The sequence below is a fragment of the Sarcophilus harrisii genome, chromosome 2 (assembly GCF_902635505.1).
Source record: "Sarcophilus harrisii chromosome 2, mSarHar1.11, whole genome shotgun sequence".
NCBI lineage: Eukaryota > Metazoa > Chordata > Mammalia > Dasyuromorphia > Dasyuridae > Sarcophilus > Sarcophilus harrisii.
Window position 1 is genome coordinate 249,276,531 of NC_045427.1, and position 27,150 is coordinate 249,303,680.

At 33.6% G+C, this 27,150-nt stretch overlaps 1 protein-coding gene across 6 annotated transcripts in view; it reads right to left on the reverse strand.

The window, feature by feature from the left end:
* Positions 1 to 27,150, reverse strand: part of RABL6 (RAB, member RAS oncogene family like 6) — an 84,595-nt gene that overhangs the window by 50,358 nt on the left and 7,087 nt on the right. For 4 of the 6 annotated variants that reach the window (XM_031951986.1, XM_031951984.1, XM_031951988.1 and 1 more), the window contains exons 2-6: positions 25,540 to 25,674; positions 12,494 to 12,541; positions 11,301 to 11,330; positions 4,538 to 4,590; positions 2,351 to 2,442 (exon numbers count right to left, since the gene is read on the reverse strand). In XM_031951986.1, coding sequence (XP_031807846.1) covers positions 2,351 to 2,442; positions 4,538 to 4,590; positions 11,301 to 11,330; positions 12,494 to 12,541; positions 25,540 to 25,674 — 358 coding nt within the window. Of the gene's footprint in view, positions 1 to 2,350; positions 2,443 to 4,537; positions 4,591 to 5,210; positions 5,339 to 11,300; positions 11,331 to 12,493; positions 12,542 to 25,539; positions 25,675 to 27,150 lie in introns of those variants that run through there. The other 2 variants (XM_031951985.1, XM_031951989.1) reach the window with 2 other exon arrangements.

Here is a 27,150-nt window from a genome sequence, read left to right on the forward strand (position 1 = left end):
TTTACAAGGAGATCAAATGTTTGCTAATTTAGGCAATTTTTAGGCTTTTTTGGACCCTTCACTGTGGCAAACAATTTATATTAAACTTCCACAGGAAATGGTGACAGACTGTCTAGATATGCTTTTGTACTTGTTTCCTATTTTTTTCCATATCATTTAACTATATCAGTCTAGAGTTATTTTAATCAAATTCCTTCTTTTATTTTTATTCTTTCTTTATTTTTTTGGTATTTGTTCTAAGAAACTGATTTGGGTTTGTTTGATTTTTTTTTTGATTTTGGATTAATTTGGATAGATTTTTTTTTGATTTTTATTTTTGAAACATATGCATAAATGATTTTCAACATTTACCTTTGCAAAAAACCTTGTATTGAAAAATTTTTTTTTTCTTCTCTTCCTCTCACCCTCCTCCCTCCCCTAGACAACAAGTAATCCAATATGTTAAACATATGCAATTAGAAGTTGACTTGTTACTCAAACATGAGACTTAACTGTTAAGGTCTTACCAATTTGGGGCTTTTTTGTAATGTTATTTGGTATTTTGTTATGTCTACTACCTCCAGATTGTTTTTCATGAAAATATTTATAATATACAGGAATTTGTGTATACATATATATAAATAAACCTTTGCATTCTTCATTTCTTTCATAAACATTTTTAATTAATTTTTTCCCACCCTTCCCTGTATCCACTTTCACATTTAAGTTACCACGTATTAAAATATATGCTGACTTAATAGAGAAGTTCTTATCAAATTTTTCATACAATTTCTTTACTTCCTCACCCTCTGCAACAGATATAGGCAAGTTAAGACATAATTATCTTGACACATAATTGTCTTTTAAAAAAAAAGTTCATGAAAAACGCAATGCAAGAAAATCAATCAAGCATCTCAAGAAGTGATATTTCTTATCTTTGGACAGTGAGTGCCTTCTAATTTCATTCAGAGCACTATTGCCAAATTTCTATAATTCTTTTAGTAGCAAGTTAAATTAGGTATTTATATCAAGTTAAAAACCCTATGAATCTTAGCATCTTCTGCCTCCTTTTCCACCAGTGACTGCAGAAACAGAAGGGAGTCACAGAGGACTATGGACCATTTTGAAATTTTCTTTGCTAAACTTCTTTGTTTAGTGGTCAATCTCTAATAATAAACCTTTCCATATTCGAGAAGGGCAATCCTCACACAACATTCTGTCTTCAAGACGGTAACTGACTTTCCAGTACAGTAGAATCTTCCATGTAGTGGGCTATACTGGCATAGCCTTCAAGAATCGTCTCCATAACACAATAAGCATTATTATTATTTTAATTTAAGGTGCCCAGCCCTAATGGGATACAGGCATGGAAAAAAAACAACAGAGATGCACTACATGATACCTCTTTTGACACAAGTACACATGAATTTAAAAAACTGACCTCCATTCCATTCCAAGCAAAAAAAACTCATGCACTATTATCTTCTTGTTTTTTTTTTATTTTAAATTTTTAATCCGTTCTCATCCATGTCCTTTCTATTAGGCTGAAAAGACTGATAGCATTTGTAGGCTAGACAATGACAAAGCTATGTGTCAAAGCCAAAATGCATACAAATTCCCTCGTAAGACTCCTGCAAATTGTCATAGTATAAAAGCCTATAAAGGGGAAGAAGGATTCTTTGTTAAATTTCCCCACAGCAATGTGTATTCTGTTTCTAAATAAAGATTCTATTAACCTGTCTCCTCCTGTCCACTAGCCTATGGTTTTTATTGTCCATATGGAAGTGTTGTATATAGTACTATATAACTAGGTCTATATTCCTTGTGTATGTAAAAGCTAATTTCTGATGTTTATCAATTACTAGAAGTCATACTCAAAATGTTACAAAAAAGCTGGTAGAAAGGAATCACATTAAACTTTCATAGTAGTGAAAAAGTACTACAGATGATAAAGGTATTGTCATTTAAGTAGGTGAATATTAAAAACTGATATTTCCCAACATACATATTAAGATGTGTTTAAATGTGTTTCCGGCCAGGTCTTGTTTACTCTTTACCCAGTTAATCTGATTATCAGCCTTCTATGCTCTTTTTTAAACATTGATATCAACTTTAACATAAAAGACATGAAATTGCACTTTAATTTTAAGTATTATCCAGGCATTGGTTCTCAGCTAGGAAATATATGAATTAGTAATAACATCTCCTCAAAACATGCAGAATCCAAAGTTGAGACAAAAGGGATCTTGTTTTATCTAGTTTATCAGATGAATAAGGAGGGTGCCACATTAAGTTACATGATAAACACTGAACATGTAGCTACACTGACTTTTAAGAAGTTAGTAAGAGAACCACCTTAGATCTTCCTTACCATTGCTTTGTGATATCAAACATCATGACTACACCATTACAGTTCTTATATACATCCAGGAACTCAGCATCCAGAGCCATTTCTGATTCTGCCTAGGAAGAGCAAGGAACAAAGATCACAAATGATTCCATTCTCCCAAAGGCATTTGTAGACTCTTTTTGAAATTCAAAAAATTTTTAAAGGCTAAGTAGGGCAGGTGTCTTTGACTAAAAGAAAAAAAAAATTCTGTCATTTACACTAATTATCAATAATATTCAGCCAGCAAGATTCAGAAGGTTACATGCTGTTGTTATATCAACAAATTATTATTCAGAAGCAAGGAAAAAAAATGCTTGAGTGGGCAGTCCTGGAACAGGATATTTCTTCCAGTTTGGATCATAATGTGGTTCCAGAGAACTTTTACAGGGCATAGTTAGCAAAAACCCTTCCTAGTGTCTTTTCTACTTTATTCCATATCTACTGTTTCTGTAAAACTCTTAGGTAATTGGCTACTTGCTCCTAGGAAAGAATAAATTAATAACTTCAGTCTTCTGACAAAAGTCTCATGTATTCCTAAGATTTCAATTCAATCTTCATTCTAAAAGTATCTCCAGACACTACAGCTAGATTGGTGATGTTCAGTAACACTGCATGTCGTAGTTAGGGTACAGAATTCTGTATTAAATAGTACCTGTTTACAAAATACCTGAAATTTCTGTGGTACAGCACTGGACTGGGAGTCAGAAAACATATATGTTCTTTAACAGTGGCTTTGTCACTATCTCAATCTATGATCTGGACAAGACTCCTCTGTTACGAGTCTCTGTTCTCTGCCTATAACATGCCTATATGGCATTTAAATATCATAAGATATGGTAATGCCTGCTTTAACTTAAAAGAATATTATGAGAGCAAAAATGACAAAAATAGAAATACTTAAATGAAATACTTAAAAAGTTAAAAACTTCAAATTATTACACTCAATACCTCAAAAATTTTATCATTTCAAGTAGTATGGTTATTATTCTATTAATGAAGACTGAAATCCCACTCCCTCCAAACAACCTTATCTAAGTTTTCACAAACTGCTTTGACCAAAAAAATAAACCACTTTATGGCCAAACTTCTAGTAATGATCTCCTAGAACCCTGGCTAGAATGATCCTCAAAAGATAGACAAGTTTAATTCAATATTATCTTCAAAGTTTTCTAGCTTGGTAGGACCTACTAAAATTTAAGTCCCACTGGCATAGTCCCTCAAGAACATAAGTTCACCTTCATTACACAATGAAGCTATTAGTGGAGGAATATTATTTTAGTGACTGGAAATTGGGTCCTACATAAGATTTTACAACTGGTTTTTAAGGTGACAATAGAGAAACACCATTACAGGTATCTTACACTGGTAAGCATCTGAAATAAAGTTCATACTTTCTAAATTCAGATTCTGAATTCTAGCAACTCACAGGCCATAGCCCCACATGTTGTCATGTAAATGAGAAGTATCTAGTAGCTATAAAGTACTAGTACATCTCCGATAGAAAGAAGGGTCCATGTTCGCTGTGAACTAAGGATATCTTTTGATTACCTCAATTCACTTTCAGAGAGTTGATGCTGAAATTGTCTCAAGAGTCTGAAAAATGGATTTATCTTCAAGTCAATTTTTTCACTTTCAAATCTGCTTACAAGATAAGATTTCTGTGAAAAGCAATTCAAGGGTAATGAACTAACTTAAAATACAACTCAGGAAAACTCCATTATTGGTGGTCATTTCTGGGTATAAAGAAAAGGTAATATATATACTTCACTAACACGTGTTAGTTCAGATGGCATTTGACATAACAGTAATAGATACCAATAGATACCAGTAGTCTCTAACAAAATGGACAGGACACACAAACGGACAACTAGCACCATCTGCATCTATTCTTACCATATATGGGCTCTGAGGAGATTCAACAATAGTCATTTCCTGAAGTAGGAATATCTGATCTGGACACTTATGAGAAAAGTTAAAATGAGGGACATGTGAGAGGAGGAGGTCCAGAATAATAAAAGGGCATCATTAGAAAGTTGAAAATATATCAGTTTTTATAGGATTATCAAATAAACTAATTTGGAACTACATCATGTGCATTAAAACATATAACATTAAAAAAATAGAGAGAGCTCAGGGAAGATAAAGAACTGGTATCTCAAAATGGCTTACCTCCTGAGGATCATTTTCCAGTTTCAAACCATCTCCTCGTTTTTTGCACTTTCCTTATTAAAAGACAGAAATAAATTATGGACTTGAAGTGCCAAATATATAAAAATGCAAAAATGCCTAATGGGATTGAGTGCCTTCCCTACCTCCTTTCTCCCTCATATCCATTTGAAACAAGCTGTTTCTGTTGTGTAATAAAGAATCCAAAGAGCTGGAAGGGTCTTCATGGTTTAGCTAGTCAAATATTACTTAGATACATGATTCTGCTTTTCCTCTCTAAAACATCTCTAAATCCAGCCTCTGCTTGGATACTTCCAATGACAGAGAACTCATCAGTTAATGAGGCAACTCTCTCACTCCATTTCTTATCTTAGAAACTTGAAACATTTTGATTCCCTCTAAATGGTTTCACATGACATCAATGAAATGCAAGCTAAGGTGAAAACCAAAACCCTGCCCTAGCAAGAAATAGCAATCTAACTCTGATTAAGGGGCTAGCATGAGGCAGCTGCCAGAAAACAAATTAGATCTATTATAATTGTTCTTCACTCTGTTTCAGCTGAAAGTAAAATGCAACATTATTTCAAAATTGAAATGCAGCATAAATTAAGATGCATATAGGTTCAATGTGCAAATTACTTTAAAACAAAAGACAGAAAAACCAGGTTGCACTGACCTGAAGCCCTAGTGCATGACAAAGCAGAGTTTCAATAGGGTGTTGGAAAAACTGTGTTAAGCACCTTCATATGAACTGCTTCTAGTGAATTCAGCAGCAAAAATGATCATAAGTCTGCAAGGACTGGCCTAGGAGGAAAGGTAAGGTCTCAATATTCTTAAATTAGTTCCTAGACCTGTTTTAAGAAAAAAATTTAAAAGAAAGCCAAGGAACATTTTTATGATGGGCATCTATAGAAACATGAAAAAGTTAATTCAAGTTTCAACTCTGACTTCTTTCTCCTGTCACTGTCACTTAATTACTTTTTGTATACCAGTGATGGCACAGAGATATGGATCCGCATTATAGTTGTTAAACCAGAGGAAGAGGTCAAAAAGAATTTCTGAAACATTTTAAACCTTTTAAATCCTTCTTTCTAAGTCCTGCACCATCTCCTCCTTCCCTAAGAAAATCACAGAAGGAAAAATATTTCCTTAGATAAAAAATATAGATTACCTAATAGTTCCTTAAAAGCCAATATTGGGGTTTTATAAAGTCATACACATAATTTTGGGTAAAGATGACAGAATCATGATTAAAAACAGGGGAAATAGCTCAATGGCTTTTATTCATTGGAATCAAGGAAGTGGTTTTCCACTACCAAAGGGAAAAAATGTTTCAATGAAAATAAAGCTCCTTACCTTTAAATCTGAAAGGATCACATATTGCTATGAGAATGTCAATACTTTCTGATTTATGGAACATAGAGATAGAAAAGACATTAAGAGATAAAATATCTCTAAGTAGAACTTCAAAGCCATCCAAAACAGATGGCTATGCATTTTATTCTTATACAGGTTCACAGGAAAGGAATTTTTAATTAGTCTCTCAATTACTCTTGCATTAGGTCATCTTCCTTTTGAGAATCCTTTCTATATAGAAAAATGGTCAGTTTGGCATTTTTCTCAATGTACTCTCTCTTGGTGGTCTCTTTCAATTCTCAAAGATTTAATTCTCATCTCCGAGCAGATGATGCCTAGATTTATATATCCTTTCTCAGCAGCTGGGGCTTGGTGACTTGCCCAGGGTCACACAGCTACTAAGTATCTAAGGCCAAATTTGAACTCAAGATTTTTCTGGTTCCAGGACTGGTGCTCTGTCTATATGTCCCTGATCTATCTCTTGAACTTCAATTCTTTCATATCATTTTTACCTAGATGTTCCAAAAACATTTCAAACTCATCATTTTTACAACAATAATTATTTTCCTCTAAACCCAATCATTTTCTGGATTTCCTAATTTCAGAGAAGGGCAAAATCCTTCTGGCAGTCACTCAGATTCAGAACTATTATATAGTCTTGTCTCTCAACTCTTCACACTTACATATCCAATCAATTTTTAAGCCTTGTTGAGACTTTCTCTTATTAACTTTAGGATCAAATACAAACTGTTTAGTCTTCACTATTTGGTTCCAGCCTATCCTTCCAGATTTATGCTTTATTATAAATAACTCCCTTTCACATGCTCTTTGGTTCTGCTTCAATGATCTTCCTGCTGTCACACACAATACACCATCTCTTATCTCTGTGACTCTGCACATGCTCTCTATTTTGCTTGAAACAGACTCCTCCACACCTTCACCTCTTAGAATCCCTAGTTTCTTTCAAAGTTCAGCTTAAGCATCACCTCACACATTTAAGTTTCCCAGATAGAATTACTGTGTATATAATTTTTATGGACATGTACATGTATCCCAATAGTATCTAAATTCCTTGTGGGGGAAGATCTTTTTGTGCTTGCTGACTCCTCTTTTACAGGCAAAACAATTCCAATTCCTTTAATTCTTTAAAGATATTTTCCAAATCCCTTCCTACTTTTATGTTCATTTTTGGACCTCCAATCATCTCTCTTAATGAACAAAAGAAAAAAAAATCAACTGTACTTTCCCACTATACCATATATTAATTTATGTATTTAAGAGGACTTGTGGGAAAATGCACTAAATAGTAAAAACCTAAAGACTGGCCTTGGAGGCAGTAACATACAGTCTAAATAAGTCACTGTTTCTCTGTGTTCTAGCTGTCCAAGACTACAAATTGTAAAAAAGTTGCTCGTTAGCTCTGGTAGAGAAAGCTTCCTCACTAATAGTTCTTTATATCAACGGGAAGAAAAAGGACTTCTAATAAGATACAAAGATTTCAGATTCAAACTTACTTGAAAAAAATACCAAGTTCTCCTTAGCAAAAGCTATTGTGATGTGAAGGGATAGTGGTCCTAGATTTTTATTTCTTTTCTCTTTAGGATAATGATATCAGCCTCAAACATACACAGAAGTGCCATTTTAGTATCAACAATATATTCTTTGTATGTAAGTCTTACTGAATGAATGCAAAAGCATTTATTATGCACTATGTGCTAAGCATTGTGCTAAGTATTAGAAATACAAATATACAAAGTAAAAATCAGCTCTTGCCAATCAGTAGTTTATATTCTCACGGAAGAAACAACACACACACTCTCTCTTTCTCTCTCTCTCTCTCTTTTTTTTTTAAAGCAGTCTTTGAAGAGGCAAAGGACAGAAATGGGACAAGCTGCCCTGGCACCTTGGTTAACCATATAGTATAGTGAAAAATTGCTTTTACCAGAACCAACATTATAACAAAGAAACACTGCAAGGTTATGGAGTATTTTTCTGAGAAAGCTTGGCAGTTTTACTGGCTGTTTAAGGTAAATAACCTACCCTTTACAAAATACTCAAATGATTATTACAAACTCATGTTTCAAATTGGACTGCCTGATGGCTCACTCAATACCACATCTCCTTATCATTCTGATATTAATAAAAAAATCAGCTTCACTAAGGGATTGAAAAATGGTTAAACAAGTGAACCCAACAAGAGTTTAGAATTACTGTGACTTAAAGTGCCTCAATTATACTGTAGCAGCTCTAAGCTTCACCAATTAAAAACAATACACTGGTGTTCAAATTATACTTCTAACATAAGTAAGAATGACAGATTCTGAGAGGTATATAGAGTTGTCTTTCCACATCAAAAAAATTTAAACTCAACATTAACAGGATGTTATTTTTTAAAGAACACTAAAAGGATAGCCAGTAAGCATATCTGAAACTTAGAGCTCTGTGGTTTCACATTACTAGTAAATGTCAGGAACAAGAGAAAAACCAGGTAATAGTATGCTGCCCTCTAAGGGGTTAATTAGCAAATGGACAAAAATAACCAGGTAAAAAGTTTTCTTCATACACATTTACATGCATCTATTATTAAATATTAACCTATTTTTCCATCTCCTCTCAGTCCAGTTTATCTTAAGCATATTTAAGCCATATCACCCTTTTTCAAAAAAAAAAAAAAAAAAAAAAAAAGATAAATTAATTTCTGTGTGAAACTAAACATGAAAATGGCTTATTATAGATTTGATACGATGGCTTAGTCACAGGTATGTTGTTACAAGTCAGTCCTTTGAGATGTTTTCCCACGTTTAAAAAAAAAAAAAAAAAGCTACTTTTGGCTTCAATACAGCATACTTCCAAACAAAACTATTTACAAACTGCATTCCCATCTCTGTTCCTCTCCCCTCAAAAAAATAAACAAATAAATAAATAAATCCTTATTTTTAATTAAATGGAGAGAAGTCACTCAATTTTGCAGACATTTTGCTTTCCTCCTACCTGTAATCACTTAGGTATCCTTTGCTGGATCTTCATTCACTTCATCAGTTCCCATGGTTAAAACAAATCGCCCCCATGCAAACAACTCTCAAGTTTAGTGTCTACCTTTTTCTTGACCAACAGGTCTCTCATGTCCAAATGGCTATTATACATCCTGGACTCAATGTCCTATAGAACTTAAACTCAACATGTCTAAAAATTAACTCCTAACTTTTCTCTTAAAAACTCTTCTCTATTCTTAACTTACCTTTCATTGTCTTCCCGGTTATCATGGCTTCCAATTTAGGTGTTATCCTTGATTCCTTACTCTTTTCCCTTGCACTATATCAGTTGTTAACTGTTGCTGATTCTACCTTAGAAACATCTCCCACATACTCCCATTCTTCTCTTCTGACACTACCCCTTCCTGAGTGCAGGCTCTCTTCACTTCAGGGCTGAACTATTTCAAAAGTTTGCTGGTTGGTATCCCTGCCTCAAGTCTCCCTCCAATTTATTCTCCACTGAATTGGCAAAACAATCTTACTAAAATGCAGTTCTGACCATGTAACCTTCTTCCCATCCTCCCCATTTTTGCTTAACTCTGGCCGGGCTCATGCCTGTAATTCTCACCCTTCTCCCTGTCTTCTGGCTTCCTTCAAGTTTCAGCTAAAGCCCCACTTTCTACAAGAAGCTTTTCCTAGGCCTTGATCCCAATACCTTTTTTTTTGAGGTTGCTCTCAATCTATCCTGTATATATATTGTAGTTATTACAGCAACTAGCATCTCCATATACCACTGTGCATCTTTACATTAGGAGGTAGGTGCTGTTAGCTCCATTTTGCCATTGAGGAAAGTGAAGCACACAGAGGTTAAACCGTTTGCCCAAGGTCACACAGTTAGTGATTCAAGGCACAGTTTTTTATCCACTGGGCCACTGAGCTGCCTCAGTCCTTTTATGTTTTATCTCGTCTCTAAGTTGGCAAATAGTACTAACTGATGCTTACTTAGCCAAAAATGACTTATGAAAGAGAACCATGTATTTCTTTAGGACATGCTTAAAGGCAATGTCTGGTATTATAAGTGTATTATTACATCTTAAAATATAGTGAAAATACAAGTATAGGCCTGAGAGGGTTTTCAAACTGTTCTATGAACTAACCCTAGGAGTTACTCAAAAGAAAGAATGGTGATAATAGATATTACATTTTGCAACTTCTCAGATCTCTCAGATTTACAAGAGCTTCCTACATCATTATAGGGGCATCAAGCATACTTCAGAACAGGGTGCTTTATTTTTGTATTAGGGATCCATTCCAAGAATGTTTTTTACATGCATAAAATATACAGGATAGTGAAAATAAAGATAATCCCCCCTCTCCCCCCCTCCAAGTCAATCCCTGAAATCTACCTGTGAAACCTAGGTTAAGCTCCTACTTTGATGTATTCCCCAGCCCAAGGGGGGGAGGGGGGGAGGAGAGAGACAAAAAAGCAACAACAAAAACAAAACAAAACTACTAGCTGAAAACAATTTATAAGAGTTAATCAACACCCCAAGCCCCACAGATAGCTATTAAACAAATGCATATAACTAGGAAGCAAAACCAAAACAAAACAAAAAGGCAATTCAATCTATTACTCAGGAAATTACTGTCCTTCAAGACAATAATTGCACTTCAAGATAAGAAGAAATATTTTTAGTTGAGGAATAATTAAAATCTGTACTACAAAACAATGCAGTGCTGAACCACACTGTTCACTAGATATACAGAAAAAACAAACCCGCTTCTTGAATTCTTACAGCTACCTGGAGGGAAAAATAAACCAACAGCAAGGCTAGGAAGCAAACACAAGTTAAATACAAATTAGCAAATTCCCAAAAAAATCACCAAATGTTTGCAAAAGAATACTGCCTTTTTCACAATATGGAATAATAACTGGACCTTTGAATAGTAAGGCATTTTGTAATTCTCTGGAAGCAACTTCTAAAATATGCTAAAAGCATTGCAGAAAAGAGTTTTTAAAGTATAAGTCAACACAAGGCTAAATTGGAATGGCTTAATTGTTCTTCTAGCTAGATGAATTTCATTACCACAAACTTAGCAATGAAAACAAGGTGATTAAAAAAATTTTTGTACTAAAATCAGTTCTAAATAGTCCTTTATCCATTAAATCTTTAATAATATTATATCCCAGGAAGAATATCTGGGAAATGAGATGAATTAAGCTAGAAGCTATTAGCATGGAAAGTAAATGTTCAGACATATTTCTAGTGTTTGCCATTTCAAATAAAGCCTTGTAATTGGAGGATGGCATGCAACTATCAATATGTGTTAAAGATAAAATCTTGGAAAAGGTAAGAAAAAGACCAGATCTTATTCAGCACTACACTGCAAAAATGCTTTAATATTGCAAGGCTAATGCAACTAGTATAAATTCTCACCTAAAGAATCACAGAGCAGAAATTTTTGCCCTAAGCATAAGAAGAAATAAAAATGAGAGATTGTTGTTAATCAATGAAACTTCAGAAATTTTATTAAATAGCATTTCATTAAAAGGCTAGAAAAAATATTCCTACCCATTCTCTTAGTCCTTGTTATGGACTAAAACTTACTCTCTGCCAGTTGTTTTCTCACTTCCCCTTAAAAAACAGTAAAACTATTTAAGTTTCAAGCCAACATCAGATGGAATCTGGTATTAGTTCTGTATGATTTTATTCCACAACTGAAAAAGTACTGCAGGAATAATGCTGATGCTCTTTTATCTTTTAGGAGTCAAAAAGAATATTCTTTTTTATGATGGGAGAAAAAATTCTGAGCTATGTTTTGGATATCTTTTTTGAGGTAACAGGAGCTGTGCACTTAAGGACCAATGAATACAGGACAGTAGAATAATCCAATTCTTATACCCCAATTCTTGGCAATTCATAAGGCTGATGTTCTAGTAAAAATATTCCTTGTGAATCTCTCCAGTTTTATGTATCAACTTCAAAACTAGTGATTTGACAGTTTTCCTTACGTTTAAGAATTTAGGACAGTGTTTAAAATCATTTTTCTAAAATACAACTGTCGTGAATAAATCTACTCTTATGTCTGATTTATCAGGATTAAGCCCAGATTTAAGAAAGAAACTTTGGCAAAGTAACCAGAAATGTTAATTTTAAAAGAATTAAATAAAATTGAATAAAGGATATGCTCTTGACTCCTGTCCTAGATTCTGTGGCATTAGGGGAGTTTATTTTGTTTTATTCTACCTTAAGAGCTAATATAGCATATTAAAACCACAAACAGAATAAAAGATAATTTGTATAAATGGTAAAAAATCCCAATAATCCAAAACTCCATGAATAAATAGAATGATGTTTGCCAACAAACAAACAGAAAATTCATTTCCTTGGACAGGCTGGAATATGCAGCAAATAGATTTTTGAACCAGCAGAACCAGAGATTAAGTTTGATAATGAATGCACAACATCCATTTCATAAAACAGTATATAATCAAGGTTGTTTGAAATAGAGGGAAAAAATTTCCCAGAATTTTAAAAGGATAAAAGCAAGGAAAGAAATTATGCTGATCTGCATGCATAAAACACATCAAACTTAGGACTTTAGGTTAAAAAGGGAGGAGATAACTTACCCTTGTCAACTACATCCCAGACTTCAACCTTTACAATGTCATCTGTGGCTAAAATGAGAGAAAAAAAGAGTATTAGAAGTGTATACTAATTTGGAACTATGCCCAAAGGGCTATAAAACTGTTCATACTCTTTGATCCAGCACTGTGTCTCTATTGAGTCTGTATTCCAAAGAGATCATATAGAGGGAAAAGAAACTACATGGACAAAAATGACTGTAGTAGAGGTGGAGACAAGATGATGGAGTAAAGAAAGGAACTTGCTCAATCTCTCCCCAAAACTGCTCAAATTTGTTTAAATAATGACTTTAAACAAATTTTAGAGCATCAGAATACCCAAAAAGACAGAGTAGAACTTTTTTAGCCAAAGGCAACTTAGAAGATCAGCAGAAAAGGTCTGTGATACCAGAGTAAAGTTCAACATGCAATTCCAGTGCAGCCCTGGCCCTGGCCCTGGCCCTGGCCAGACTGTTGCTTTAGCACACTAGATCTTACAGCTACAGTGGGGCGGGGACACTTCTAATAGTTCCGGGGCAGAAAAAGGAGCTTGTGGTCAGGATCTCTGAAAACAGTTACACAAAATCCCTGAAGCTTGGAAGTTAAAAGTCAAGTAGCATTCTAGGAAAATGTGCAGACAACAAAAAAAGTTACCACAAAGAGTTACTATGGGGACCAGAAAGATCAAAATATACTCAGAAGATGATTACAAAGTCAAAACTCCTTCATCCAAAGCCTCCAAGAAAAATAAGAATTGGACTCAGGCCATGGAAGAGTTCAAAAGAGATTCTGAAAATCAGGTGAGAGAAGAAAAATTAGGGAAAGAATTGAGAGTGGTGCAAAAGGAAATACAAAAAGTTAATGAGGAAAAAAATGCCTTCAGAAACAAAATTGGCCAACTGGGAAAGGAGGTACGAAATCTCACTGAGGAAAATAATTCATTAAAAATTAGAATTGAGCAAACAGAAGCTAGTGACTTTATGAGAAATTAAGATACAACAAAGAAAAACCAAAAGAAAAAAAAAAAAGATAAAAAGAAAATGTGAACTATTTCATTGGAAAAAGAGCTGACCTGGTAAACAGATTCAGGAGAGATAATTTAATAATTATTGGTTTACAATAACTATTTCATTCAAAGATATGAAAATTATTTGATGGGGAATGCAGTTGGGGGAGAGGGGGAAGAAATAAAAGCAGTTATTAACATTTCAAAGTAGTGTAGCCCTACACAGCTGTTGGACTTGAGTTCATTGTTCCATCTGGTGGTGTAATCATGAGAACAAACCAACAACAACAACAACAAAAACAAGAAAATTAAAAAAAAAATTATTGGTCTACCTGAAAGTCATGATCAAAAACCAAAACAAAACAAAACAAAAAAACCCAAACAAACCTGGACATCATCTTTCAAGAAATTATCAAGGAAAACTGTCCTGATATCCTACAACCAGATGGTAAAGTAGAAATGTTAATATACGAATCACTGCTTGAAAGGGATTCCAAAATGAAAACTCCCAGGAATATTATAGCCAAATTTTGGAACTCCCAGGTCAAGGAAAATATACTACAAACACTCAGAAACAAACAGTTCAAGTACAGTGGAGCCACTGTGAGGACAAAGTAAGATTTAGTAGCTTCTACATTAAAGGACTGGAGGGCTTAGAATATGAGTTTCTGGAGAGGAATGGAGCTGGAATTATAAACAAGAATCACCTTCCCAGAAAAACTGAATATAATCCTTCAAGGAAAAGATAGTCATTCAATGAAATAGAGAGAAATGAATACCATAGTCCAATTGATAAATGATCAATAAATATGAGCTATGCCCAAAGGGCTATAAATTCATGCATATCCTTTAGCCTAATAATAACACTATTAGGCATGAATACCAAAAGAGAGTAAAAACAAAAAATAAAATGCAAAAAATATTTGTTGTAGCTCTGTTCTCAGGGCAAAAAAATTGGAAATTGAGGGGATGCCCATCAATTAGTGGAATAAAGAAATAAATGAATAATGGAATATTATTATTCTATGGCAAATGATGAGTGGGATACTCTCAAAAAAAAAAAAAAAAAAACAAAAAAAAACCTGGAAAGTCCTCCATGAACTCAGGCAAAATTAAATGTACTGTATATAAAACAACAGCAATGTTCTGGGGTGAAATGACTTTGCTATTCTCAACAGTACAATGATCCATGACTACTCTGAAAGACTTGATGAAAAATTCTATCTGTATCTACAGAAGAAATTAAGTCTGAATAAAGATTGAAGCAAATGTTTTGCATAACTTCACAAGTAGTTTCTTTCTTTCTTTCTTTTTTTTTGCTGAGGCAACTGGGGTTAAGTGACTTGCCCAGGGTCACAGCTAAGACATGCTGTCTTGAGGCCAAATTTGAACTCAGGTCCTCCTGACTTCAGGGCTGGTGCTCTAAATACTGAGCCACCTAGCTGCCCCTAAAAGTGTCTTTTAAACTTGTTTTTCAAATTGGGTCTATGAAAGAGAATTAGAGGTCAAAAGATTTAAGACTAAATAAAACTTCCAGGTCCAGATTTGATTTTAGAAAGGCATTTTTTTTCCCTAGCTTCTAGGCCTTAACTATGAAGTAACATGGATATGATATTTAATTATAACATTAAACACATATCCTTGATATAGCTACCAGTTGGGCCCCAACAGCCAAATACATCTTATGAGGCACTCCCCCCAGATCAGAAAGGGCTCCTCAGTTTTGCTTTGCTTTTCCTCACAGTAAGTCCAGAGCATTGACTTTTTTGATCAAATAATGTTGACCTGTCTAGCACATTTGAAGGGGCAGATATTCAACAGATATGTAAACCTAGGAAACACTATAACTGTTAAGACAGAAAAGAAGTATATTTGAATTTAGCTTCAAATCCTGACCCTAAAGATGATTTTGGACAAGTCCCTTAACCTCTTCGTTTTCTAGGCAACTAAAACTATATTTTAGATGAGTTGTTGATCTGTACTAGTAAAGGCTTCTTTAGACATATTAAATCCTCCTTCTTCTATCCCCACAAATGATAATGACAATGAACACTGCAGAGAATAAGGAATTTGCTTAAAATCAAAGACTCCAGGATGAAGTTAGAAGTTAGAAGACTGCTTCACTGAAAATCTCAGTTTGGCTCTCTAATTTCCAATGTACTCTTGGAATAATTAAAAGTTCTTAAAAAAAAATTCTATTCAGTGGATTAGAAAGCCTACAAATCAGAACCTATAATTCTTAACATATGCTTTCCCTGAGGTATATTCCCCAACAACAGATTAACAATAATTTTACTTAAAAGCCACTGAATTTACATTAAAAAACTATCCTAAAATAAGCCAAACCTATATCCAGAGTTGTTTGTTTATAAAAGCTCCAAATCTTCCTTAAGTGAACCAGTATGCTATATGGAGTGCTGACCTTGGAATCAAAAATCCTGCCTGATACTTAACTATTTTGTGTGACATCAGGCATGTCTAGTACTAAACCCTCCTTATCTGGTAAAATGAAGATTTATCATTTGGAGCATATACCTCAGAGAGTTGTGAGCCTCAGTACTTTGTAAACTTTAATGTGCTATATCAGGTATTAATATCATAAAATTCTTTTCTTATTATTTCCCACAATCTAATTAATCACAGCCCTTTCAGGTTGCGAAGCTCAAGAACTATGGTACTGATTTTACCCTTATACTTGGATAAAATAGACTTAACCCATCCTCTAGCCATAGTTTCTGACAATTTAACTCAGTATGAATTTGATATCTTCTTTTTAGTTCCAAACCCTTACCTCTCCTCCCCTATTACCATCCTATATGTCGCTGAATACTGTGAATCATGAAGCCTATTGTTCAATGCTTGGCAGAATACTAGATGGACAACTAGTACTTAGTTTTTGGTTTTGTGAGGTAACGAGTTAAGTGACTTGCCCAGAGTTATACAACTATTAAGTATTTAAGGCTAGATTTGAATCCAGATTCTCTATCCACTATATATATATCACCAAACTGTCCCATAGCACTCAATTTTACTTGAATCCTTCCAACAAAAGAAATCACAAAAATATATTTGATAAGGGTCTGATAGAGAGAATGCACAAAGAGTAAGAGCCATACTTCAGTGCTTAAATGGTCAACAGTTCTCAAAAGAAGAAATGAAAATTATTTAAAAACACATGACTTCCAAATCACTAGTAATAGAAATGCAAATTTTTAAAAAATCAGTACAATCAGGAAATTGACAATAATAACAAAGGATAAGAACAGTAGATTGTGGTGTTTTTCTTCTTTAAAATATAATGGTTCTCTGGGAGAGAGCAGGTTTCTTGGGGAGGTTTTCTGGAGGCAACCTTAGTTTCAGTTAAAAGTAATAATCACCCAAATGCAGCCAGGTGCTAAAAGTTCAGATCTTTTATTGTATCCTTCAATATAGCCCGGTTAGCTTTCTTAGAGGCCTCTCTCTCTCCTTGGTTTTAAGAGCTCTTAAATTAAATTAAATAAAAATAAATAAGCTCATAAATTAAATAAAAAATTAAAATAAATTTAATTTTTAAATATTTAATATTAAATAACATCTATTATTAATATTAATAATATTAATTAATATTTTATATTTAAATTTAATTTAAAATAAAAAATTAAATAAAATAAATTAAATATGTTTGCACTGGACACTGAGCTGTTGGGCTAAAAAACTTGTATTCTCCCCAACTAATCCGGATTGTTTTTCTGTTGGTTGATGACATCCCAATACTGAATTTCTAAAGATTCTCTGGGTGTAACCTCAGCTGCTATCATGCCCTGTCTTTTGATTGATATCTAGGAGCTGGGCCCTGCCTCTCATTTCTCTGGGTCAATCCACATTCAGAGGCCCAGTAAAAGCCTCGGTTGCATTTTGGACATGGGATTTTGGGTTTTAATCTCTCACCCTATCCTCTCACTCTATCTCCATATCTACAATGAGCTCTCAAATGTCCAACTTTTCCACACTGAAAACATCTACGAGTTTCTCTAGAAGTCCCTTGCCAAGAACATGTTTTTCCATGTTCATCATAGTTTGGGTATAATAAGCATTTGTGCCCACTGTGGCACAGCATCTTATGATCTCCTTTAAAGGAGCATCTTTGTCTAGTCCCCATATAATTCTTTTGCAAACCTCATTGGCATTTTCCTTAGCCAAATGTCTGGTTATTATTTCTGTAGCAGCTTATCTCCAATGGTTCTTATTACAGCTGTTTGCAAATATTCCACAAAATCAGCAAAAAGTTCATTGGGACCTTGCTCTATTTTTGTGAAAGCTTCCCCTCGATCTTTTTGTCCTGGGAGAGAACTCTGAGCTTTTATTGCAGCCTTAGAAATTTGCTCATACACTGATATGGGATAATAAATCTGTTCTGAATTCTCTCCATACTGACCTTCGCCAGCTAGTTGGTCAAAAGTGATTTTTCCAATAGCTCCTGTTTGCCTATTGCGTTGGGCTTGAATCCTACATAATTCATGAAACTCTGAAAGCCACAACAAATTTTGTCCCGGTTCTAAGCATGTCCTTGCTATGGATTTCCAATCATTTGGGGTTAAGATTTCATAAGACAAATTATCTAGTAGCATCTTAACATAAAAGGATGTAGTCCCATAAAGAGTGCAACCCTTTTTCAAATCTTTAATTTTTTCCAAATTAAAAGGAGTGTATTTTCTCTCTTTTTGACCTGAAGAGTTAAGCTTTTCAGTCACAGGATATGCATTTATAAAATCAGATATGTCTTCTCCTTCATTTTTTGTCTTAATTAATGCTTTTTCTAATCTTGTCATATTCTGCTTTACAGGAGAAGCTGACTGTGTTTCTGCCTCTCTCTCTTCTCCTTCTTCCTCCACCCATGAAGGGTTAATTGAGGGAAGAGGGTCGTGAGATGTGGAATGATCTAATTTCTCCTGTTATGAATTCTTATCTGATTGTTCATCCTTTTCACCTAGTTTAGTTGGCACCTCTCCCTCCTGCTGTTTCTTCTTTTTCCTTATTTTAGCACTTATAAAATTTCTTAAAGCCAGTTGTATTAAATTATATGTATTAAGTATGTCTTTGGAAATTGAATCAGGTACATTTTTATTATAGAATTGACAAAGACCCTCTCCTACTAATTTCCATTCATCTAGATCCAATTCTTTTTCCAGAGAGAAACAAGGACATATGTTCTTTACAGTTTCTAAAAATTCAGTGATCTGCTACAAAATTATAATCAAACCTTGGCTTTCCATAACTTTGACAATGCTCTCTAAACATTTTCCTTGAACAGAAACAGGCTGTTTTCTAAACATCTATCCCATCTTAGCTGAAATTCTACTTTAACTCTTTTAACAAAATTTCTTTGTTGTACTCATCCAAATTTCTGGGTCAAAAAGACTTTTCCACTGGATTCAGGATCAGAGGCGTTTCCACTGAGTTCAGAATCGTAGCTTTTCCAATGAAATCCATTGAGGGACTTGTCAGCCTCATGTTCAGGGCGCAGGTTTCTTGGGGAGGTTTTTTTAGAGGCAGCCTTAGCTTCAGTTACAAGTAATAATTACTCCAAATGCAGCCAGGTGTTAAAAGTTCAGATCTTTTATTACTTCCTCCAAAATAGCCCGGTTAGTTTTTCTTAGAGACCTATCTTTCTGCTTGGTTCCAAGAGCTCTTGCAGTTTTGTCCTTTGCTTCTGCCTCTGCTTTCTTCAGCCTCCAGCCAGCAAAGGTAGAAAATGGAATGGATCTCTTGCCTCCTTCACTTGGGGCTCAGCTAGCTTTCTGGAGAGTCTTTCAAACCAGCTTGGTCTTAGTGAGGGAAGCACAGGAAGGCAGCCACCACAGTGGTGTGAGATGAAGTGAATCTGGTTGTGCCTCCGAGAGAGGGCTCCCCTCTCAATCTTTTTCAGTTGAACTCCCAACTAAGCCTCTGTCTGCTTTATATACAATCTCCCAAAGGTTGATTCCTCCCCTGGAGGGAGGGATTAAGGGACGTGTGAATTCACAAAGTTACAAAGTTAACTTTGTGAATCTCCCATACTTGTGAACTCCAATGAGTACTTAAATACTTCTTGCTTATGTGAGCTCTCTATAAAGGTGTGAACACAAGCATTATTGTCTATCAGTTCTACTTAGTACCTTATTTCTTCTGGCCCATAACATCTTGTAAGATCAGATCAGTCATACTGAACCATGCTAAATTAGATAATTATTGTCTCTATCAACTCTAACGACTTAATTTGTAAAGATTCCAACAGTAGATGTTAAAGAGGGGCTGTGAAAAAACTGGCACACTAATACTTGTAGTGAAGGTATGTGTGAATGGTCCAACCATTCTGAAAAACATTTGAAACCATGCTTAAAAAGTGACTAGAAAAGTCTCTCAGACATTTGATCCAGAGTTCTCATTGTTAGGTATATACTCCAAGGAGATTAAAAACATCAAAGCTTCTATAAAATCCCCAAATAATTACAGCAGCACTTATTACAGTAGCAAAGAACTAGAAATAAAGCAGATAATCACTGAATGAGTAATGGCTAAACAGACTGTGGTCTAAGAATGTAATAAAATATTTCTTCAAGCCTTTTCTAGTGTATTCAAATTCAGGACCAATTTCCAGCTAATGCCTTTCCCTCTAAGGTTACCACACACACACACACACACACACACACACACACACACACACACACACACACATATATGTTTTCTTCTTTCATTAGAATGTAAGGTCTTTGAGGGTGAGGACTGTTTTACTTTTGTCTTGATTTGTCTTCAGTGTTAAGCACAATGTTTAGCACATATTAAGTTCTTTAAAACAAAACACCTTTTGAAGTATTTTTTTATCACTTTAGTTTTTCTCAGTATCCCCAAGAGCCCCCCATATATCAAACAGTATAGACAAAAAAGGAATTTAAAAAATCATTGTGATCAATATATTGAACAAATATGAAAAAATGTGTAATGTACCACATTTGGGGACTTAAATTTCTGCAAAGATGTGAAATGAATGTTTTCTCAGACCTTTTCTTTTGAGTCACACTTGTTCTTTATAATATTAAGGCATTTATTTTTTATTTTTTGTGTTTTTTTTTTCTGTTTACATTGTTGTGGTGACTGTGTATATTGTTTTCTTGATTGTTTACTTCATTTCACAAGAGCACAAGTAGATCTTTCCATACTTCTTTGTAACTACTAAATTCATCAATTATGGTACAATTACATCTGTTAGAATGTACCATTAATGTGTTTATTCATTCCCCAAATGTTGGATTATCTACTGTGTTCCCAATTTCTCGTTATCACAAAAAAATCATAGAATCCTTAAAAAATGCTTGTTAAAGAAAAAAAGAACTGCCAATTAGAAGACAGCTAAACGAATTATTAAATGAAACTAAGATTATTAAGTTGTAAGAAATGGTGAATATAAATAAAAAAAAGAATACAGTATGACATAATAAGTGAAACAAACTGAATGAAGCAGAACCTGGAAAATAATAAAAATAACCACAATAATATAAATGAAAAGAATAAAAAAACTCCAAATGCTGTGCCTTATCTTCAATACTCTATTCCTCAAGCCTTATTGTTACTTTCTAACTCAAGATTATACATACTAGTTTGTATGTCTATTTAGTGTTTTAGCAAGCAGGCCAAAACAAGTTAAGAGTCTCTATCTAATATTGTGGAGGGAATTTATTCTTGGTGAGGCAACTGGGATTAAGCGAACACAGGATCACACAGTGAAGTGTTCAGTGTTTGAGGCTGGATTTGAGTGTGGGTGCTCCTGACTCTAGGGCTGATGCTCTATTTCATGGAGAGAATTTACATTCTCACACTGAACATTAGGATTTTCTTTTTAGTTTAGCTAGAGAAAACTTAGGAGAAGCATCAAAAGATTAACAGGAAAGGAAAAAAAAACACATATAAGGCTCAATAACATTAAATTGTTTATATTCCTACATGAATTCCTACATGAGAAGATGATACTTCTAACTCTTAGAACAATTAGTAAGTAGTACACAGACAGATATGAGTTAACTATGAGAGATAAATTAAAAAGAAAAAACACCATCACAAAATGAAGGAGTGAGAGGTCTGCATTGAGAGAAGAGGGAAGGGAGAGAGAATGGGGTAAATTATCTCACATAAAAGGTGTGTAAGAGCTATTACAATGGAGGGGAAAATAGGGAAGGTGAGGGATAGGAGAAGAGCTCAAACCTCACTCTCACTGGAATTACCTCAAAGAGGGAATAATATATGTACTCAACTGGATGTAGAAAGCTATCTTCCCCATGAGGAAGTAAGAAGGGATAGGCATAAGATACAAAGAGGATGGAGGGCAAACTGGGGAGATGATAGAAGTAAAACACTTGTGAAGAGGGGCAGGATGAAAGGTGTTTGAAAGAGAAGGATAAAATAAAGAGGATGGGAGGGAAACACATAGTTATTATAACTTAAATGGGATGAACTTACCCATAAGATGGAAGTAGAAAATATAATGGATTAAAAAATCAGAATCTTAGAAGAAACACATTTGAAGCACAGAGACATACACAGAGTAAAGGCAAGGGGCTTGAGCAGAATCTGCTATGCTTCAGCTGAAGTAAAAAAAAAAAAGCAGGTATAGCAATCATGATCTCAGACTAACCCAAAGCAAACCCAGATCTAATTAAAAGAGCTAAGGAAAAAAACTATGCTACTAAAAAGGACCACCGACAATGAAGTAATATCAATACTAAATATATATATATATATACACACACACACACACACACACACACCAAGAAAAACTATTTTTATGGGGGACCTCAATTTTTCCCTCTTCAGAACTAGATAAATCCAATAACAAAATAAACAAGAAAGAAGTAAAAGTAGTGAATAGGTTCTTAGAAAAGTTAGATATGATAGATTTCTGGAGAAAAAATGAACGGGAATAGAAAAGAATATGCCTTTTTTCTCTCAGTGGTATATGGCATCTACACAAAAACTGACCACATATTAGATCATAAAAACCTTACAACCAAATGCATCCTTATTGGATTTTAATGTAATAAAAATTACATTCAATAAAAGGGCAGTAAAAAGGTAGGTTAAAATAAATCACAGAAACAATCAGTATTTTCATTTAAGAGAATAACAACAAGGGTAAGCTAGATGGCTTACAGTGAACAAAGGACTGGCCCTGAAGTCAGGATGATCTAAGTTCAAATTCAGCCTCAGATGATTAATACTTCCAAACTTTGTGACTCTGGGCAAGTCACTTAACTCCAATTGCCTCAGAGGAAAAAAAGAGAGAGAAACACAGAGAGAGAACAACAATAATAAGACAAACCAAAATTTAAGGTATGCAGCCAATGAATGAATCAATGAAATGGGCACGTAACTTAAAAACAAAAACAAAAAAACAATAAGCAGAAAAAGAACAAATTAAAAACTCCAATTAAACACCGAATTGGAAATCTGGAAAATCTAAGGAAAGATATGTAAGGTCGAAAAAAACCCAAAAAACCCACAACCCCAAATCACTGAACTAATAAAACTAGAAACTGGCATTTTTTTTTTTTTAAACAATGAAATAGATGAACTATTTGTTAATCTGATTTTAAAAAGAGAAGAAGAAAATCAAATCACCAATGTCAAAAATGAAAGAGATAAATTCCCCACTAATGAAGATGGAATTAAAGCAAATACTAGGAACCATTTTGCCCAATTATATCCTAAAAGATATGAGAATCTAAGGGAAATAAATGGATATTTATATAAACTATAAATTGCTCAGATTTATTAAGAGGAAATAGAATACTTAAATAATCTTATCCTAGAAAAAGAAATTGAGCATACCATCAATAAACTCCCTAAGAAAAAACCCCCAGGGCCAGATGGATCACAAGTGAATTCTATCAAACATAAAGAACAATTAATATCAACACTATATAAGCAATTTGGAAAAACAGTCAAAGAAGTCCTACCAAATTCTTTTATAACACTAGTATGGAACTAAGAAGAAGAGCAAGAAGAGCAAAAACAAAGAAAGAAAGCTCTAAATCGATTTCTTTTAAAAATATTGATATTAAAAACTTTAAATAAAATATTAACAAAGAGATTATACAGCAATATATCACAAGGTCCATACACTATGACAAGGTGAGATTCATGCGAGAAATGTAGGGCTGCTCAATTCTGGGAAAACTATCAGTATAACAACAAAAACCAACAGAAATGATTATTTCAATAGATGCAGAAAAATTCTTTGACAAAATATAATACTCATTCCTATTAAAACACTAGAGCATAAGAATGGAGATTTCCTTAAAATAAGGAATATGTAATCTAAATCCATCACCAATCATTATCCATAATATGGATAAGCTAGAAGTTTTCCCAATAAGATCAAGGGTGAAGCAAGGATACCCATTATCACCAGTATTATTCAATATTGTACTAGAAATGCTAACTATAGCAATAAAAGAAGAAAAAGAAACTGAAGGAATTGGAATAGGCAATGAAGAAACAATACTACCACTTTATGCAAATAATATTATGGTATGGAGAATTAACTAAAAAACTGGCTGAAATAATTAACAATGTTAGCAAAGTTGCAGGATACATCACCAGCATTTTTATGTATAACCAACAAAGTATACAGCAAGAGATAGAGAACTACAGCAGACAATATAAAATACTTGAGAGTCTGACTGCCAAGACAAAACTAAGAACTATATGAACACAATTACAAAACACTTGTCACACAAATAAAATCAGATATAAAGAATTGGAAAAATATTCATTACTCATGGGTAATCCAAGCCAATATAATAAAAATGATAATTCTACCTAACTTGATTTACTCATTCAGTACCATCAAACTACCAAAATTTTATTTTATAGAGCCAAAAAAAAAAAAAAAAAAAAAAGCAAACCATGGGAGCATGGAATAGTTTACCTGTCAAATATGAGTATAAATGAAGGATTATATTACATTAAAAGATTTTGCATAAACAAAACTAATGTAACCTAAATTAGAGGGAAAGTAAAAAAGAGATTAGGAATTTTACAGCAAGTATTTTTGATAAAGATCTCTTTTCTTAAATATATAGAAATCAAATTTATAAATCTATATAAATTATAATATAATATAATTATATTATATATTATAAATTCCCCAACTGATAAATGATCAAAGAATATGAAGAAGCACTTTTCAAACAAATCAAAGTTATCTATACTTTAATGAAAAAAAAATGCTCTAAATCACTGATTAGAGAAATGCAAATTAAAACAACTTTTGAGGTACCACTCTTATCTATCAGATTAGTTAAAAAACTGACAGAAAAGGAAAATGATAAATGTAATAAAACTAGAAAGATTTAAGTGAACAGAACAAGAAAAACACTACACAGTAACAACAACACTATATGATGAACAATTGAATGACTTAATTATTCTTGGTGATACAATGATCTAAGACAATCTCTAAGAACTCATGATGAAAAATGCAACCTGTCTTCAGAGAAATAACTCATGACAGTCTAAAGACAAGAAGCATCCTATTTTCAACTCTTTATTTCTTTTTGAGTTTTCTTTCATAAAATGATAATATGAAAATGTATTACATGATTACACATATATAATCCATTTCATATTGCTTACTGAATCAGGGAGGAAGGAGGGGATGGAGTGAAGGACAGAATTTGGAATTCAAAATAAAATAAAAAAGAATGTTAAAAATTGTTTTTATATGTAATTGGGGAAAAAATAAAATATTAAGAAACTTGCCTACATACTATTAAAACTCTTTAAAGGTAAATAAAGAAATTCAAATGAAGTACCCTTTTTGTGGTATAGGCAGGCAAGTAAATCTCAACAGAATCCTAGGAAATTAAAGTTGTCTTTTAAAGAAAGTTTAAAAAAAGATATAAATCTTTTAGAAAGAAAATTACAGGTGCTTCAAAAAATTTTTTTCAACCTAGCATTCAAGACTTTCACATTACTTTACCTATCACATCTGAGATTTTACCCATTTTTACCCAGGATCCTTATACTTTCTTACTTTTATAATTCCAGTGGATACTGGTGACTTGTATCTCTTGTGTAGGTATATATTCTTCAACAAACTTCTTCCCTTGTAGTCTATGCCAGAGGGTGGTTTTTCCTGTGTTTCTGTCTCCTCGGATCACTATTTTCACTAGATCAAAAAGAAAAGAAAGAGAAAAAAGTTTAAGACAAACATATGAAAGAAATGTATGTACTTTGATTTATTCATTTGTACAGTCCACAATCAGATGTTATCAAACCATTTATCTGCCCCTGTGACCACATCATTTCTAAACCCATTATTGGTATCTCATCTTTTCCATTTCCTTTGTTCCATGATATGCATCAAGCTTCTCAAAGATTTTTTAATTCCTTTCTCCCAATTCAATTTCCATGCTTGTCTTAGGTACCTAGAACATTTTCTATCTCAATTTAAAGAGTTGTATAATTTACTGAGGCAATACTTGGCATTGTGGAAAAGGGGACTGGTTTTAGAGACTAGAAATGCTGGGTCAAATTCAGTTTCTGACACATACCAAATGTAGGATTACGAGTAATACCCTGGGCAACTTGCCCCTTCCTCAACTCTTTTCCCAGTACTTAGAGAATGATGGTTATTAAGACATTAATGCAGTGATAGTGATTTTATGTAAGGAAATTAATGATTCGGACTAACATGGAAATTATTAATATTCCTGAAACCAGGCCAAAAAAGGGCCATTACTTCCCAAATGCATTCATAATAAATGGTGATAAGAATCTAGAAGAACAATTTATTTGTCTTTGCCACAAGGAAAGAAAAGTTTCTGAGTAATTACTAATTCTCCAGCAAACAGGTAAAGATAATAATCAACATTTCTACAGCCCTTTAAGGTTTATAAAGAGCTTTAAATATATTATACACACATATCACAAATCCCTATTAGACAAATGCCATTATTCTCATTTTACAGATGAGGATACTGAAACTAAGAGAGGAGAAATGGCATACTAAGGGGGGACACAGCTAAGGCAATGTTCCAAATCATGGGTCCAAGATAATTATATGTTTATATGTTTAACTATGTGAACCTGTTATGGCTGTGAGACAGGGACTCAAGATGTTTTGTGCCTTTTTCAAGTCTATAGTCAATACATATTTGTTGGAGTCTCCATTTTCCTCCCAGGAAACATATTCCAAATCTATATTCTTTCCCCTTGCTTACTTCACAAACTATGGAATATTCTACTTGTACTAGCCTCAAACTCTTTATTCTCACTTTGGATATTATAACAATAACAACATTATTTACATAGTGTTTTAAGGTTTTAATTATTTTCTAAATTTTATCTTTATCAATTAATGTATATTATTCATATTTCTTCTCCAATACAACTATTCTTTCAATTTGCTTCCCTTTAAAATGTGACCTGTAATCATTTGTATGTGTTCCTTCTTCCCATAGCTATTCTGTGAGAAAGTTCAGAATTCTTTGGAGACTACAGAATTTTTATATTCACTATCTTCTGAATGAAGTCCTAGAAAATATAGACAGTATCTCAGTTTAGTAATCAATATTGGTCCAGACTACCACTATAATGCCTGTGCCAAATTAGGTATTATCTAATTCATATTTTAGTGTGTGCT